Below are 17,500 nucleotides of genomic sequence, written 5' to 3'. Positions count from 1 at the left end.
CTTATGGCCACAACTAATGGTGCCAAGTGGAGGGAAGACAATGTTGACTGCTCTACATTCAATACAAATAAAGATATCGATAAACTAATTCAGGAGGTAATGTATTAAGGTTCTGTTGCTTTTATTATTTTGAGAATGAAGGAAATTGATTGATAAATGAATATATAATGAGAAAACATTCACATTTAGTTGGGATTATTTTCTTGATTGAGAAGAAATATTCTTTAATATAATTACCCCAGACATTTCACACCAAGCACAAAAAGTGTAAGAATGTGTTCTCATTCATTTTATTTCCAGGTTGAAGGAACTTTTACATCAGAGCTGGAGCAGGGAGATCGTGGCAAGGCAATGAAGAGACTGCGAGTCCCTCCATTAGGAGAAGCTCAGAGCCCATGGACAACATTTAAAGTTGGGCTTTTCTTTGGAGCCTTCATTGTACTTGTTGTGTCAGTCATTCTTTCAGGTGAGATTTATAGTTCTGTATACTTTTAAGGTGGTTTCTATCCCATCCATCTCTCAGTAGATATGGCAAGTAGATATCTCGAAATTGATTGAGTGATTTTTTTTTTTTTTTTTTTTTTTTCCTTCATGATTACAAATTCATTTTATTCATACAGTGTGAACTCCACACTGATTTTTTATAACTGACATATTAGATTAATTTTTTAAGAAATAATATTTACCATGTACTGTTTCATTTCCCTTGGCAGGAATCTTCCACTGGGACAACCACAACATCCAAATTGTGCTGCGGTTATTCAGAGCGCCATTAATGTTCATCTTGTTCCTCTTCCTTATTGGTATTAACATTTATGGATGGCGGTCTTCAGGTGTCAACCATGTGCTCATTTTCGAAATCGACCCAAGAAATCATTTAACAGAACAGCACCTTATGGAGATTGCAGCAATTTTTGGTAAATTTACTTTGTTGTATATTTTCTATGTTTTTTATTTTTATGAGGTATACTTTTCTCTGCACTTATATTTACTTTTAAGTAGAAATATTTTTATGCAGATTTCAAAATATCAAACCCATAATTGTTATATTTGTTTAATATGAATGTTTTCATTATAAAGTGTTATGTATGAGTCCCCCTTCAAAACAGCAGTGTTATTCTTGCAATCATCATATTATATTCTATATATACTTTTACTAAACCATTGATCTTGTTATCCTCAGGTGTGATCTGGGCTCTTAGTGTGCTTGGGTTCCTATATGCCCATGCTCTGTCCATCCCTCCATACACTGTTCCATTAGCACTACTGTGTTTCATGGTTCTCTTCCTTCTCAACCCATCGCGCACTTTCCATCATGAAGCACGCTTTTGGCTTCTTAAGAAACTGGTATGTTTGTAAGGCTTGGTTCTGACATTTGTTGTCTACATAAATTTTTGATATTACTGACGACATAATCAAGATATTGTTCAGTTGTTCCCTTGAGATTGTCTTGCTTGGTATTATTCATCTACTGATTGTAAAATAGTTGATAGGATGACTACAAAATTCAAAGTTTCTAAAATTGCATTCTTTTTTCAGGCTAACATGCTGCCAAAGTTCATATCGTAATTCTGGCATTGTATTTTACAGGGACGTGTTGTTTGTGCACCATTTTTCTTTGTGCAGTTTGCTGATTTCTGGCTGGGAGATCAGCTAAATACCCTTGTTCAGGTTCTTAAAGATTTCGAGTATAGCCTCTGTTTTTACATGCAGGGAATTGATTGGACTGACACAAGTAAACGTAAGTAAACTTGACAAGTTATATTTCCATCCTTCTTCCCTTCCTTCATGATATTCATTTTTACAAGCTAGATTGTGAAAAATGTAATTTTGAAAGGAGGATATAAGAGTTTTGAAATTAAGAACTGTGAATATATGTGTCAAGAAAGAAAAATATAACCCCTTAGAATTCATTTTATTTTTGGAATGTCTTCAACACTGTTAGATTTATATTTTCTTCATTTTCTCTTACAGCTGTAGATGATGCTGTGTGTATAGACAAGACAACCGTGGTGCGCAGCATTGTGGCATGCCTGCCTGCATGGTGGCGTTTTGCCCAGTGTCTCCGTCGTTATCGCGACACTCGAGAAATGTTCCCTCATCTAGTCAATGCCTTCAAATATTCAACAACGTTCTTTGTAGTAACATTTACATCCTTGACACATGTATATAGAGGTTTGTATATGTATTGGTATTATAATTCCTTGTTCTAGACATAGACAATGGAATTAACAGTTATTGTATATATTTATTTGCTATATATATCTGTGTGTGTGTGTGTGTGTGTGTGTGTGTGTGTGTGTGTGTGTGTGTGTGTGTGTGTGTGTGTGTGTGTGTGTGTGTGTGTGTGTGTGTGTGTGTGTGTGTGTATACACACATACATATACATATACATATACATTTACATACACATACACATACACATATACATATACATATACATATACATATACATACACACATACACACATACACACATACACACATACACACATACACACATACACACACACACACACACACACACACACACACACACACACACACACACACACACACACACACACACACACACACACACACACACACACACACACACACACACACACACACACACACACACACACACACACACACACACACACACACACACACACACACACACACTTACATATAGAGATATATTTATATGTATATATATATATATATATATATATATATATATATATATATATATATATATATATATATGTATAATAGACAGTTATATATGAGAAGTTGACTTTAAGAATAAGCAAAATACATTTAAAGTATTCTGTATATACAAATTTTCAGTATTGCTATAAGAACAAATAGGAGAGAGTCACTGATATGAATACTGACATGTTAATTGATGATGTCCTTATAATCCCTGCAGATCAGTATCTGGACAGCATTAACAACCCATTCTTCTACATGTTGGTTGGTTCAATGGTGTTCAGTTCATGTTTTGTCTTCTGGTGGGACATGGTGATGGATTGGGGTCTTTTCGACAAGAATGCTGGAGAGTACAAATTCCTCCGTGAGGAACTGGTTTATTCATCGCCAGTAAGTTCACATTTTGCTGACTTCTATGAGGTTCTAAAATGGTTTAGCCTCATGGGAAATTTGTGAAATATGTATTGTTAGGAAATGCTTGTGCTTTTTATTGACTATGTATATATTAGAATAAGTTATACATCTTGCAATCTGAATGATCATAGTTTTAGCATGTATTTTAGAATGTGGTTAAAAATAAGGCTAACCATGATTCTTTTAATTTCAGTATTATTATTACTTTGGGATCGTAGAGGACTTCATTTTGAGGTTCAGCTGGACATTTTCACTGACCTTAACAGAGCTGAAAATTGCCAACAGTGAAATCATTGTCTCTATTTTGGCACCTCTTGAAGTGTTCAGGTAAATGTTCTAAGACTGGATGTTTTTTCTTTCTTTCCTTTCTTTTCTTTTCTTTCTTTCTCTCCTATTTTTCAATAGTTGAAAGTATGTAAGACATGTACTACTATGATTCAAAAGGGTATAGGTCTTTTAGCCTTTGTTATGATTTTCAAGGAATTGCTGAGGAAAATTTATAGGATATTTTGATAGTTCCATCAAAGTGGAACATATGGTGTGAGTTTACACAGAAGAAGCAAGAACTTCGGTGGTCCCTATTGAAACATGTAAAGAATTTTGATAAAAGTCAACTTGACTTTGATTAACATTTTAATGGACTATAAAAAGTTTATTCTTTTATACTTCTAGTTTGTGTTCCACATATCCTTAAAACATTTTTATTGTTCTTTTTTTGTATTTTCATGAACAAAACAAGATTTTCAGTGTTCCTTCAGGGTAACCCACATTAACTTCACTCTTAATGAACACTTATTTATTATTATTTTTTTTATTAACTGTTGATTAGTTAACTCTTCAGTCATTCCTTAAAGTATAGGGAAAGAAGAGATTTCATCATTAGACAACTTGTATTTTCTTAGATTTCCAATTAGAGCTCTGTCTGGGATATAGCTGGGCTGGTTTTGAGTAATTCACACAGTCATTGCTAAACCACTCCTTTTTTTGTTTACCTGTGTGGTAGGGACTAGCCACAGTTTATTTACATGTGATATTGGTAATGTTGACTCTTAGGTGCCATTTCAAAAGCTTTTCAGAGTTTGTGCTTCTTTTAGAACTTGATAGTCATAGTTATACCTTTTATTATAAGATGAAAATTACATGAACTCTTGATTTTATTATGCAACATAAAAAAACAAATGTTTTTCATGCTCAAGTGGAACCTATGCGCTGCAAATTCTATTCATTGATGAAAATCTGATTCATAAACTTGTTTGTTGACAGGAGATTTATCTGGAACTTTTTCCGTCTGGAGAATGAGCACATCAACAACTGTGGTAAATTCCGAGCCGTTCGAGACATTTCCGTTATACCCATGGATGCATCAGATCAAGCACAAGTAAGTTTGGAAAAATTGCCAGAGGTGCAGGAACATCAAATAAGCAATTTATGCATATGAGCATTAATATAAATCTTCATGAAGATTTCATTGCTATAAATTGAACTGTAACAAGAAACCGTAAAGTAAAGTAACGATTCCTTTTAAACAGATTGTTAAAATGATGGACGAAGCAGAGGGAGTTGTCAACCGAAAGAAAAAGAAGGCTGGCAGTAAACCACGTAAGGCTAATGATACTCGGCCTTTGCTTAGTGAAGGAAGTGGTGGTGCTGGTGAGAGTGTTGACGAAGAGGCAAATTACCTTACCGTCACCTCTGTAGAGCTTCGCAACTGGTTCCGGGGCATAACAGGACTTCGCAACACACATACCACTAACTCTTAAAAAAGCAGAAATTTATTCTGGTGAAGGGAATAAATTGATAACAGCATGAATGTTATATGTGTACTGGGATGTAGTATTTTAGGCTCTGTTGGAATTATGGTGACACTAACTCCTCTATTGGGACAAGTGTGTATTGAACTGTTATAGTAATATACTAGTCTCATGAGTGCACATTTCTGGTCACATTATCCCTCTTTTTTATTTTTCCCACTTACCCTTTCTTTTCCATTTTATAACTCATTGAGTTATGCTAAACCCAAATGAACAATTGTATCCTTGAAAGCATTAAAAATCCTCACAATGGGAATAGGTTCATCTTCCTGAATTACTCTTTATGAAAGTTTAGTACTCTCTTATCCTCAGTATTGTAAACACTTAGTCATTGCATGCTATTCTTTCAGTGGTGTAATACTGTAGACTAGACTTATTGTCATGTATGTATACTGTCCTGATTTGCAACTGATTTTATGTATATTAAAAAAAAAGCAATTCATAAAAATAGAATTCTGAAAGACAGCAGAATATTAGGCACGTTACATTTGAGGGCAAGGTGCAATGTGATTGTTTGTCCATAACTGTTTTATGTGGATGTATTTAAGGCCGTTTGGTTCAGGAAGTGCAATTAGTGTTTAATGTAGAGAGAAAAAAACTGTTTCATTTTCTATTTTTGGGGTAAATTAAACAAAACAGTGGGGGATATTGGGAATATGTATTTATATAATGTATATAATAAATTAATATTTTATCTAGTGCTAGAGAGTATATTCATTTGATTTTGTAGGTTAAGAATAAATCTTATAATTTTTCTCAATATATATATTTTTCCAATATGAAAATTGTTTTTCCATTGCAAATTACTAATGAACTTTAAATTCAGATTTTGATTAGATGTGATCAAGATATTACCACAATGTCCCTTTGAATGTATGACAACTGTACCTATTTCATGTGTGTTTGAGAAGATATGTTAAAAATCATGTAATTTTATTGTAAACTAATAACATTTTATTTCAGAGTTTAAACAGTTCATGTTTCCCCATATGTTGTAGTTAAAAAAAAAACACAAGTTGTAAATGCTGAAATGATTTTAAGTTCTTTATGTGTTCAAATCAGAAACTAGTGAATTTTAAGTTTGTGGACTTACTTAAGCTATGAATTCTTGTTATATCTGAATTGACCTTTGGACATTTCAAGCCAAAGGTACTATTCATAAGCAGTACAAGAAGGTTAAATCGTTTCCTCACTCCTTTGGAGTTACTAAAATGTATGCCAAAGAAACAAAAGCACATCCAGTTTAATAGTCTGTTCATTGTAGCCAGGTTATTTGGAAGTGTTCAGTGATTACTTCTGAGCCTGTAAACCACTTTATGTGATTGGCTTTACGTCCTCACTTTGCATTCCATGGGGTATATCAACACGTGATATCCAAACTCCTTCCAGAATTTCCATGTAATTATGCCTTTCAGAAGCCAGGACTTATACCTGCTCTTTGAGTACAGAGGTCACACATAGGGACATGAGCATACTCTCTTTTAGGTTTCTGAGCTAAGAGTCCAACTGGGAAATTCAGGGTATTAGATATCATTTGACTTCTAGGCTGACATGTAGGGTAACTATAGAACATCCAGTCTCAGAAAAGGAAAGAATCTGCACTCACCTTAGTGTACCAGTTTCACCAACTCTCCTTTTTTTATTTTAATTACCTGATAATATTTACGGTCATTTGTATTTTGCATTTTTAAAACCCTTACACAGTATTCTTAATGGTTTACACCACTTTGTTACTTTTTCCTCAGTGATAGATTTGGTGGAATAGAGTACGCTAGAGTGTCGGGTGAGTTGACAAATTTTCCCCTTTGTGAAATTGGATGGAGTATAGAATTTCTTGTGAAGACTGAAAATGCAAGATTTGTGTTGAGCTAGTGATTGACAGTGGAACAAAATATAGTTACAAAAGATTGACTTGAAATGCATTGGTATGTAGCTGTTGTTTGTCATGGCACTTGAATTTGATATTTTTCTTGCTGTTAAAGATATAACAGAAATAATATAAGAAAAAAAAAAGAGGAGAAAGACAAAACTGAAAATATTTTTCATTTTGTATAAAGTACTGGAAAATAAGGCGTTCTTTACATTTTCCTCCACATTTTGTTCGTCATACACCAGAATTGAAATACCTGTTGTGAATGTTATTATGTTGTTGGCTTAGATACTTGAATTTTGAGATCTTTAATTTAAAGTTTCAGATTGCTTCTTTTAAGTTAGTATAAAGTTATTCATGTTTTTAATATAAACACAGGGTAAGAGAAAGTTAATATGAATGATATCATATGTTATAACTTTTCATCATCATTTTCATGATCATCATCTTCATCATCATCATAATTATTGCACTACTAAATATTTTTCATGGGTTAGATAAAGAAACCACTTGGGAAACAAGAGTTTACAAATTAATGAGGTATAAGGGTAAGCGCACACATAAAACTGCAAGTTGGTTAACTGTTTTATGAACCACTTAAAACATATGAACAATGCACACATATCCTTATGTATATAGCTGATTGACAGAATACTAGGAGAAATGTCTGAAACAACTCAAAATGAATAAGCAAAAATATTTAACCATAGAGGATGTGTTGCCATGTACCTAGGGTGTCCAATACTTGTGTAATATTCATCTGGTCAATAAATTATTGGCCAGATGATTGTGTGTGTGTACCTACCAGTACTGTTCATAACTAAGAATATTTGTTATTGCTGTTCAAAGCACAACTTTCTTAATTTCCCAAGGCTAGCACTTCACCTCAGTGGCAGAGTACTTTAATGTAGTCGTGGGCTAGAGGTGGGCACCACCACAATTACTTTTTGGACAGGTATTTCCAGTGCTAGTTTTGAAGCTGTTTTGCCACTGACAACGGAAATGTTTTCCAAGTGATAACGGTAAGCAGTACATTTGAGTTTGTAAATCGAAGATCAAAAGATAGTGTTCTAGTATTGAAGTTTTGTAGTGCAGTATAGTGTTGCTAGTATAGTGGTATAGTGAAGGGTAGTGTAGGGTAGTTACTGGTTTTTCCTGATGATGGCACTGAGAGTCGCATGAATATCATAGCTGTACTTTCTATATATGATTGTATAAGCTATCAGTTATTCTCATTTATTAATCTTTAGAGGTGTACCTTATCAGAAAAGATTACTTCATCTTTTGCATTTGCCGTTCTGTGACTCCTTGACCTTGACTGGCTCCAGTAATGACATTTCTATAATTATGTTAGATTATGATGTTTAAATCTCTGTTAGTGTCTCCTTCCAGGTAGCATTTTTTTTCCTATTGAAATTTGAACAAGAATGTTTCCCTCCAACTTTCATAAATGGAAAGTGAATAGGGGTCATTGTTATACTTTTTGGAAATAGTAAATTAGTTCATTAAAACAAAAAGTATTACATTTACGACTACTTAAAATAAAGGCATTATTTTCAACAATTACTAAAAAACTCATCAACTTTAAGTCTTTGTATTCTGTTTTATATGCAGTTTATTTTTAAGAAGAACCAAATGATGAAGAAAATATATACACATTGAATCTTACATTCATTTCTTTCCATTTGCATCCTTTGGAATGTATTTTACTCTCAGTAATGTACATCAAGATAATATGGAGTGATGTGCAGTAATGTAATAAAATGTGAATGTCATTATAACTGAGCACAATACAAGCTCATCATTCTGTTATAATGCAATGAAATTCTTATTCAACGGTGTAATTGGAACAGACGGGCAACAAAAATAAACAACACTTATTGACAGTCATACTGTACATATTCAAATATCAAAGACCTTTGTTATAGGTAATGTTTTTGCAATTACTCTTATATTAATAATGATAATAATAGACCTTACTGCTGTTGTTGTTGTCACTATTATTATTATTATAATCTAGATCATGGTCATCATTTTTCTTTATTTCTTATTTTTATCTTATTTTTTTCTACATTACATTCTTATTTTTACTTCTATTTTGCTTTTTTATTTTATCTTGCCCACAGATAATTTTATTATTGGTACAATTATTGTTATAAAAATATTTAAAAAAATAATGATGGCAATGATAATGTAACAGTAGTAAAAATAAGGCCCCAATTATTTTATTCTTTGGTTTATGGATTTTTTTTCTGAAAAACTCGACAGGTAGTAGCAGAATAGAAATGAAAATAATTTGGTGTTTTGACTTTTTTTTAAATATATTTTTTTGATTTCTGGAAACATGTGACAGGCGATAAAAAAATGAATGAAATACCGATGATAAAACTACATAGGGCCGCAATTACTCTATTTCTTCAATCTACGGACCTCGACTCCAGCACCTTCAGATGTATTTCGAATCACTTTACAAGTCACCAGAAAGCGAATGGAGACAAGGTTATAATTTTTTATTACTTTTGCATTGACTTATTTTCAAGATGTTGAACAACGGCGGTAACGTCAAAAAATTTATTATACAAATATATTTATTCTGCTCATATCAGCATCTTTTTCTTACTTATTTTTTTTCGAAAATCAAAAAATTTGTATACAAGGAATATAATAACACCTAAATATCGCCTAAGGTTCACAATTTTATCATCATCACCATCACCACCATCAGTACCACCACCAGAATCATCACCATCAGCACTATCATCACCATCAACACTATCATCACCATCACTGTCATCACCACCATCACCACCACCACTGGCAACACCACTACCATCATCGTCATAACTATTTTCATCACTACTACCACCGTCATTAACACCACCACCGTCATTACCACCACTATCATCATTATAATCATCATCATCATCATCAACCCCCCCACATCATCATAATCATCATCATGAACTCCACCACATCATCATTATAATCATCACCAACCCCACCGCATCCTTATAATCATCATCACCAACCCCACCACATCATCATTATAATCACCATCACCAACCCCACTACATCATTATAATCACCATCACCAACCCCACCACATCATCATTATAATCACCATCACCAACCCCACCACATCATCATTATAATCATCACCAACCCCACCACATCATTATAATCATCACCAACCTCACCACATCATTACAATCATCATCATCAACCCCACATCATTATAATCATCATCACCAACCCCACCACATCATTATAATCATCACCAACCCCACCACATCCTTATAATCATCACCAACCCCACCACATCATCATTATAATCATCATCACCAACCCCACCACATCATTATTATCATCATCAACAACCCCACCACATCATTATAATCATCATCACCAACCCCACCACATCATTATAATCATCATCACCAACCCCACCACATCATTATAATCATCATCACCAACCCCACCACATCATTATAATCATCATCACCAACCCCACCACATCTTTATAATCATCATCACCAACCTCACCACATCATTATGATCATCACCAACCCCACCACATCTTTATAATCATCATCATCAACCCCACCACATCATTATAATCATCATCACCAACCCCACATCATTATAATCATCATCACCAACCCCACCACATCATTATAATCATCATCACCAACCCCACCACATCTTTATAATCATCATCACCAACCTCACCACATCATTATAATCATCACCAACCCCACCACATCTTTATAATCATCATCACCAACCCCACCACATCATTATAATCATCACCAACCCCACCACATCTTTATAATCATCATCACCAACCTCACCACATCATTATAATAATCACCAACCTCACCACATCATTATAAACACCATCACCAACCCCACCACATCATTATTATAATCATCACCAACACCACCACATCATTTCCTTCGCCACCACCAAGAAAAACAACATCATTGCCAACAACAATTATAATTACAGCACCAATCATCATTACAATTATTATTATCGTTATTATTATTATTATTATTATTATTATTATTATTATTATTATTATTATAAGTGTGTTCTCAAGATTATTACATAATTAATATATTATTTGCATCAGCAATAAGACGTGTATAAATATCGGATAACATGTCAAAAACACTCAAGTTATGAGGAAAAATCATTAATACAAATATTATCTCGTAGTTAGCGGTACGATTTTTTTTTCTCTCGTGAAATATATGATTTTTAAATATGCCAACGCGGTTTGTTTCATCTTTTCAGTTGAAGATTATGTTTAATAATTAATTAGTATGTATAATGTTAAATAATCGTTGTTGAGATACTAGCTCTTATTATCCAGAAGATAACGTCGAACTCGGTTAAAATTAAAGTGAACTAAATTTTGTTGATGAAATAATAATAATAATAATAATAATAATAATAATAATAATAATAATAATAATAATAATAATATCTTATAATTCATTTTCAAACAGATCAGTCTAGATTCAGTTTCATTCGTGTTACAGAAGCAATGCAAAAAAGCTGCTAACCTAACCGTTATTTTTATCACCAAAGGTTTTGGCATTATCTGCGAGAGCATTACAAAAATGTGACTTTATTTACCTCAAAAAGATTACTAACAGAGGACTGACTTCACCCCTAAAAACAATATGAACAAGGGAACTGCTATCACACCTGAGATGCCAGTAAGGCACAAGAATGAAAGCTTCTGTTTGGCGTCCGGGCAAAAGTGACAACTGATGAGGTATTTGTCGTTATTCATTATTCATTATTTATTCCTATAAGCATTTAAAGAAGAGAACATCTTTTCAAAGACATCCAATAATCGTCTTAATTCTTGTGGATAATCATGGTACTATTAATTCATATTTACTAGTAAAATTATTCTCTCTATACAGCACGACAAAAGACCAGCTTTTCAAAGTCATCAAATCACATTTTAGAGGAATATTTACTGAAAATAATGATTTTTTTGATGGGCGTTGCCAGGACCTGCGGACAATGTTCGCAAAACAGGATTTTTGATTATCATGGCCTTCTTAACAAAGGCCCATCATTTCCCCAAATTCGTTGTAGATAGTGGACTGACATCACCTCAAGACATGATCACTTCAAAACGCCATAAACAAGACCCTGACATCACTTCAAGACACGTTAAGCAAGATATTGACATCACTTCAAGACACGATAAACAAGACCCTGACATCACTTCGACACAACAAACAAGACCCTTAAATCACCTCAAGACACGATAAACAAGACCCTGACATCACCTCAACACGCGATAAACAAGACATTGACATCACTTCAAAACGCCATAAACAAGACCCTGACATCACGTCAACACAACAAACAAGACCCTTAAATCACCTCAAGACACGATAAACAAGACCCTGACGTCACTTCAAGACACGATAAACAAGACCCTGACATCACCTCAACACACGATAAACAAGACCCTGACATCACCTCAACACACGATAAACAAGACCCTGACATCACTTCTACACACGATAAACAAGACCCTGACATCACTTCAACACACGATAAACAAGATCCTGACATCACTTCTACACACGATAAACAAGACCCTGACATCACTTCAACACACGATAAACAAGACCCTGACATCACTTCAACACAGTAAACAAGACCCTGACATCACCTCAACACACGATAAACAAGACCCTGACATCACTTCAAGACACGATAAACAAGACCCTGACTTCACTTCAACACAGTAAACAAGACCTGGACATCACCTCAACACACGATAAACAAGACCCTGACATCACCTCAACACACGATAAACAAGACCTTAACATCACGTCAACACACAATAAACAAGACCTGGACATCACTTCAACACACGATAAACAAGACCCAGACATCACCTCAACACACGATAAACAAGACCCTGACATCACCTCAACACACGATAAACAAGACCCTGACATCACTTCAAGACACGATAAACAAGACCCAGACATCACTTCAACACACGATAAACAAGACCCTGACATCACTTCAACACACGATAAACAAGACCTTAACATCACTTCTACACACAATAAACAAGACCTGGACATCACTTCAACACACGATAAACAAGACCCAGACATCACCTCAACACACGATAAACAAGACCCTGACATCACTTCAACACACGATAAACAAGACCCAGACATCACCTCAACACACGATAAACAAGACCCTGACATCACTTCAACACACGATAAACAAGACCCAGACATCACCTCAACACACGATAAACAAGACCTTAACATCACTTCAACACACAATAAACAAGACCTGGACATCACCTCAACACACGATAAACAAGACCCAGACATCACTTCAACACACGATAAACAAGACCCTGACATCACTTCAACACACGATAAACAAGACCCTGACATCACCTCAACACACGACAAACAAGACCCTGACATCACCTCAACACACGATAAACAAGACCCTGACATCACTTCAACGCACGATAAACAAGACCCTGACATCACTTCAACACACGAGAAACAAGACCCTGACATCACCTCAAGACACGATAAACAAGATCCTGACATCACCTCAAGACACGATAAACAAGACCCTGACATCACCTCAAGACACGATAAACAAGACCCTGACATCACTTCAACACGATAAACAAGACCCTGACATCACCTCAACACACGATAAACAAGACCCTGACATCACCTCAAGACACGATAAACAAGACCTTGACATCACTTCAAAACGCCACAAACAAAACCCTGACATCACTTCAACACATGATAAACAAGACCCAGACATCACTTCAACACACGAAAAACAAGACCCAGACATCACTTCAACACACGATAAACAAGACCCTGACATCACTTCAACACACGATAAACAAGACCCTGACATCACCTCAACACACGACAAACAAGACCCTGACATCACCTCAACACACGATAAACAAGACCCTGACATCACTTCAACGCACGATAAACAAGACCCTGACATCACTTCAACACACGAGAAACAAGACCCTGACATCACCTCAAGACACGATAAACAAGATCCTGACATCACCTCAAGACACGATAAACAAGACCCTGACATCACCTCAAGACACGATAAACAAGACCCTGACATCACTTCAACACGATAAACAAGACCCTGACATCACCTCAACACACGATAAACAAGACCCTGACATCACCTCAAGACACGATAAACAAGACCTTGACATCACTTCAAAACGCCACAAACAAAACCCTGACATCACTTCAACACATGATAAACAAGACCCAGACATCACTTCAACACACGAAAAACAAGACCTTGACATCACTTCAAAACGCCACAAACAAAACCCTGACATCACTTCAACACATGATAAACAAAACCCTAACATCACCTCAACTCACAATAAACTAGACCCTAACATCACCTCAACACACGATAAACAAACCTGACATCAACACAAAGACCTTAAAAAGAAAACAAAGTACTGACATTTCCTCTTCAAGACATCATCAAAGGTCAGCCATTACACGGGAGACATGTTGTCAAGGTGTAGGAAAAGCTGTCCCAAAATTGGCCGCGGAGACCCAAACGACCTTCACGTGGCCCATTATCCTAACAGCAGTTCAGATGTTGCCGTTAGTGTTAAAGGCTTGGTTGGGGTTTAGGTTGGTGAGAATGTTGATCTTAAGGTAATCCATTAGATTTTCTTAAATATATATGTATGTATGTATGTATGTATATATGTTATATATATACATATATATATATATATATATATATATATATATATATATATATATATATATATATATATATATATATATATACACACACACACACACACACACACACACACACACACACACACACACACACACACACACACACACACATGTATATATATATATATATATATATATATATATATATATGTATGTATATATATGTATATATATGTATATATATACATATATATACATGTATATATATGTATATATGTATATATATACATATATTTATGTATATATACATGTATATATATGTATATATATGTATATATGTACATATATATGTGTGTGTGTGTGTGTGTGTGTGTGTGTGTGTGTGTGTGTGTGTGTGTGTGTGTGTGTGTGTGTGTGTTGACGTTCGTTACCCTTAACGACTTTAATAATAATGTTAGTAATAACTAAGATCAAAGTGATTATAATAATGCATATATGTTTTTATACCTAATGACAATTATAACAATAGTCAAACAATAAAAATCATTAACATTAGACAATGAGAACACTGACGTGCGCACGCAATGTTATGAATCCGCAAATTATCCTCGACATTGAAGACCAAGTATGGAGGCAGTTGCCAGGGAAAGTATGTTGCTTGGAGTGAGAGCATTGCAAAACTGTATTATTAGTGGGTGTTTTTGTTTTTGACGACCTCTTCCGTTGTGGAAAATGTGTATTTATTCACTGAGAAAACGCAAATGGTAAACTTTCATGTAAAATTCGTTATTTGGGACGTGGTTAGTTGAGTCAGTGATTGTGTTATGTTAATGCTCTCTCAGAAGGTAACAAACCTATTTGAAAATAATAGAGGAATACAATTAACTCAAAATTAATTACCTTTCTCGATCTAATCTAACATGATGTATTTCTAATTAATATTCATGGTCCGTAGCCGTAATATTTAGCCTAGTCATATAACAGGCAAATTCTCCCGTTAAAAAAAAAAAAAAAAAAAAAAAAAGCAGGTGGTCAGTATCCATGGAAACTTGTTGTCAGGCAGAAGAGTAAGAAGAAAAATTTTAATAATAAATATCCGAAATGCGGCAGACCTCAAGGCTGTGGTTAGAGCCTCAACTACGCAATAACCAATAAGAGAAAAATCAAAAGTACCAGCATGTTGCAAGGTGGCACTACTCAAGGAAACCTAAAAAGACATTTAACATTCAGGCCGAATGTATATATGTGATTTGTTTAGTACCTACACTTTCACTAGGTTACGCGTAGCTTTCAGTTCCTAAACTTGCCAATGCGCCCTTTTGTTTACTTTTTTTTTAGCCATTTATCTGGCAAGTTGAGTGAGTTTGGCTTTCTTTCCTGTTTCAGTAAATAAATGATTACTCATTTGATTAATGTTAACCACTATTGCCTGTTAGATGGACCTCACTTCAACATTGTTACCAGTCTCCATTAGACAACTCAGCCACCAAGCCTATTACTGCGAAAAACATATAGCATTCTCGAAAGTCCGTTCACAAAAGGAGGAAAAAAAACTTTAAAAATGTGAGTACTGTACACGGGGATACAGCGATCACGTGTCCGTTCAACGTGCTGGATCGGACAGGCAGAGGGCTACGGGTATACATGTTTTTACTGAGGTCTTGTTTTTTGTTGGTTTAGTGGTTGTCGAGTTGTTGTTTTTTTTTTCGTTTTTTCAGTCAGGAATTCGTAAATGATGGTGGATAATTGTCTGCTTTTTAACTGACATTGCGCTGCAGGAGAAGCATTGTTTTATATTGAACGTCTGTAGAACATCCCGTGTTTTGATTTTCATTCCACGCCAATAATGCAGGAAAATAAATGCATGTCCTCAGATCTATCCACCTCTCGCTCACTTTTTGTTAGTGAGAAACAGTCGACTTCCATATGCTTGTTTAAAACAGAACATTATCCCCGAGGTTCATCATTCGTGCTACCTGAGAAGCAGAAATGGAAGGCAAAGCAACAATATAATAATGCTGCCATGACAAAACTTGTCCACACAGAGAGTAAACTGAAGATTATAGTGATGGCGATGCTACTGATGATAAATAATAATAATAGCTGCAGTGCTACTGATGATATTACAAGTTGTAGGCCATAGATCATCTAGTGCAAGGTACTTTAATATTTAAAAATCTATATGTACTCTAACGCAGCGTACAAACAAGGTTACTGCCAAAACGGACTGCCCTTGGCTCACTGGAACGCCATAAAGGTCAAACTACACGCCGAATCTCTACAGTAATTCTGACTACCCATTATTAGCAATGAGGAAATGAATATAGGATTTAGGAGGTAATTGAATCTAAGACTTGCGAAGATGTATGCAATGCTGGGTTGATGTCTGCAGGAAGGTCCAAGGATGGAAAATCTGAAATATAATGCGAGAGGACCTGCAAGCATACGCTGGGTGCATATGCGACTGACGTTTAACCTATATTTCATTTTCGTCTCTTCCTTGTTACCTCTGCATTACCTTCTGCTGTTTGTCCTTGATCTAGAATATAGTTTTCATTTATTTGTTATTGTCTTTGCTTGTTTCATCATTCATATGCTTCCATTTCTTTGTTGTCGACTTTTTTCTTTACCTCTAAACTCAAGTCATGCCGGTTAGTTAGAAACACGTGTTTAGTCACTAGGGGCACAAAGAGAGGTCACCTTCGAAAAATGAATTAATAATGATGAGGATAATACTAATAATAATAATGAGTTTTCACTTGCTACTTTCATGTGTACAGTTCTGTAAAAAAGAATGATAATCAAAAATAAATGTGAAGTTTACAAAAAACAGTGAGGATGGCAACAGAGCGAGATAAGAAAATATCTACGAATGCGAAGGATAGCGAGAAAAAAATGGAGAAGCCGGATTTACCACGGTTTGTTA

General features: G+C 34.9%; 1 protein-coding gene across 4 annotated transcripts in view; it reads left to right on the top strand.

Annotated features, from left to right (window-relative positions):
* The window catches only part of LOC113806522 (solute carrier family 53 member 1), a 64,649-nt gene that overhangs the window by 41,742 nt on the left and 5,407 nt on the right, over positions 1 to 17,500 (top strand). For 2 of the 4 annotated variants that reach the window (XM_027357672.2, XM_070143970.1), the window contains exons 5-14: positions 1 to 96; positions 301 to 466; positions 714 to 917; positions 1,184 to 1,347; positions 1,591 to 1,741; positions 1,975 to 2,175; positions 2,918 to 3,087; positions 3,305 to 3,438; positions 4,375 to 4,489; positions 4,641 to 4,710. In XM_027357672.2, the coding sequence (XP_027213473.1) occupies positions 1 to 96; positions 301 to 466; positions 714 to 917; positions 1,184 to 1,347; positions 1,591 to 1,741; positions 1,975 to 2,175; positions 2,918 to 3,087; positions 3,305 to 3,438; positions 4,375 to 4,489; positions 4,641 to 4,710 (1,471 nt within the window). Of the gene's footprint in view, positions 97 to 300; positions 467 to 713; positions 918 to 1,183; positions 1,348 to 1,590; positions 1,742 to 1,974; positions 2,176 to 2,917; positions 3,088 to 3,304; positions 3,439 to 4,374; positions 4,490 to 4,640; positions 8,461 to 17,500 lie in introns of those variants that run through there. The other 2 variants (XM_027357670.2, XM_027357671.2) reach the window with 1 other exon arrangement.

The sequence above is a fragment of the Penaeus vannamei genome, chromosome 31 (genome assembly GCF_042767895.1).
Source record: "Penaeus vannamei isolate JL-2024 chromosome 31, ASM4276789v1, whole genome shotgun sequence".
NCBI lineage: Eukaryota > Metazoa > Arthropoda > Malacostraca > Decapoda > Penaeidae > Penaeus > Penaeus vannamei.
This window is presented reverse-complemented; position numbering and strand designations above follow the sequence as displayed.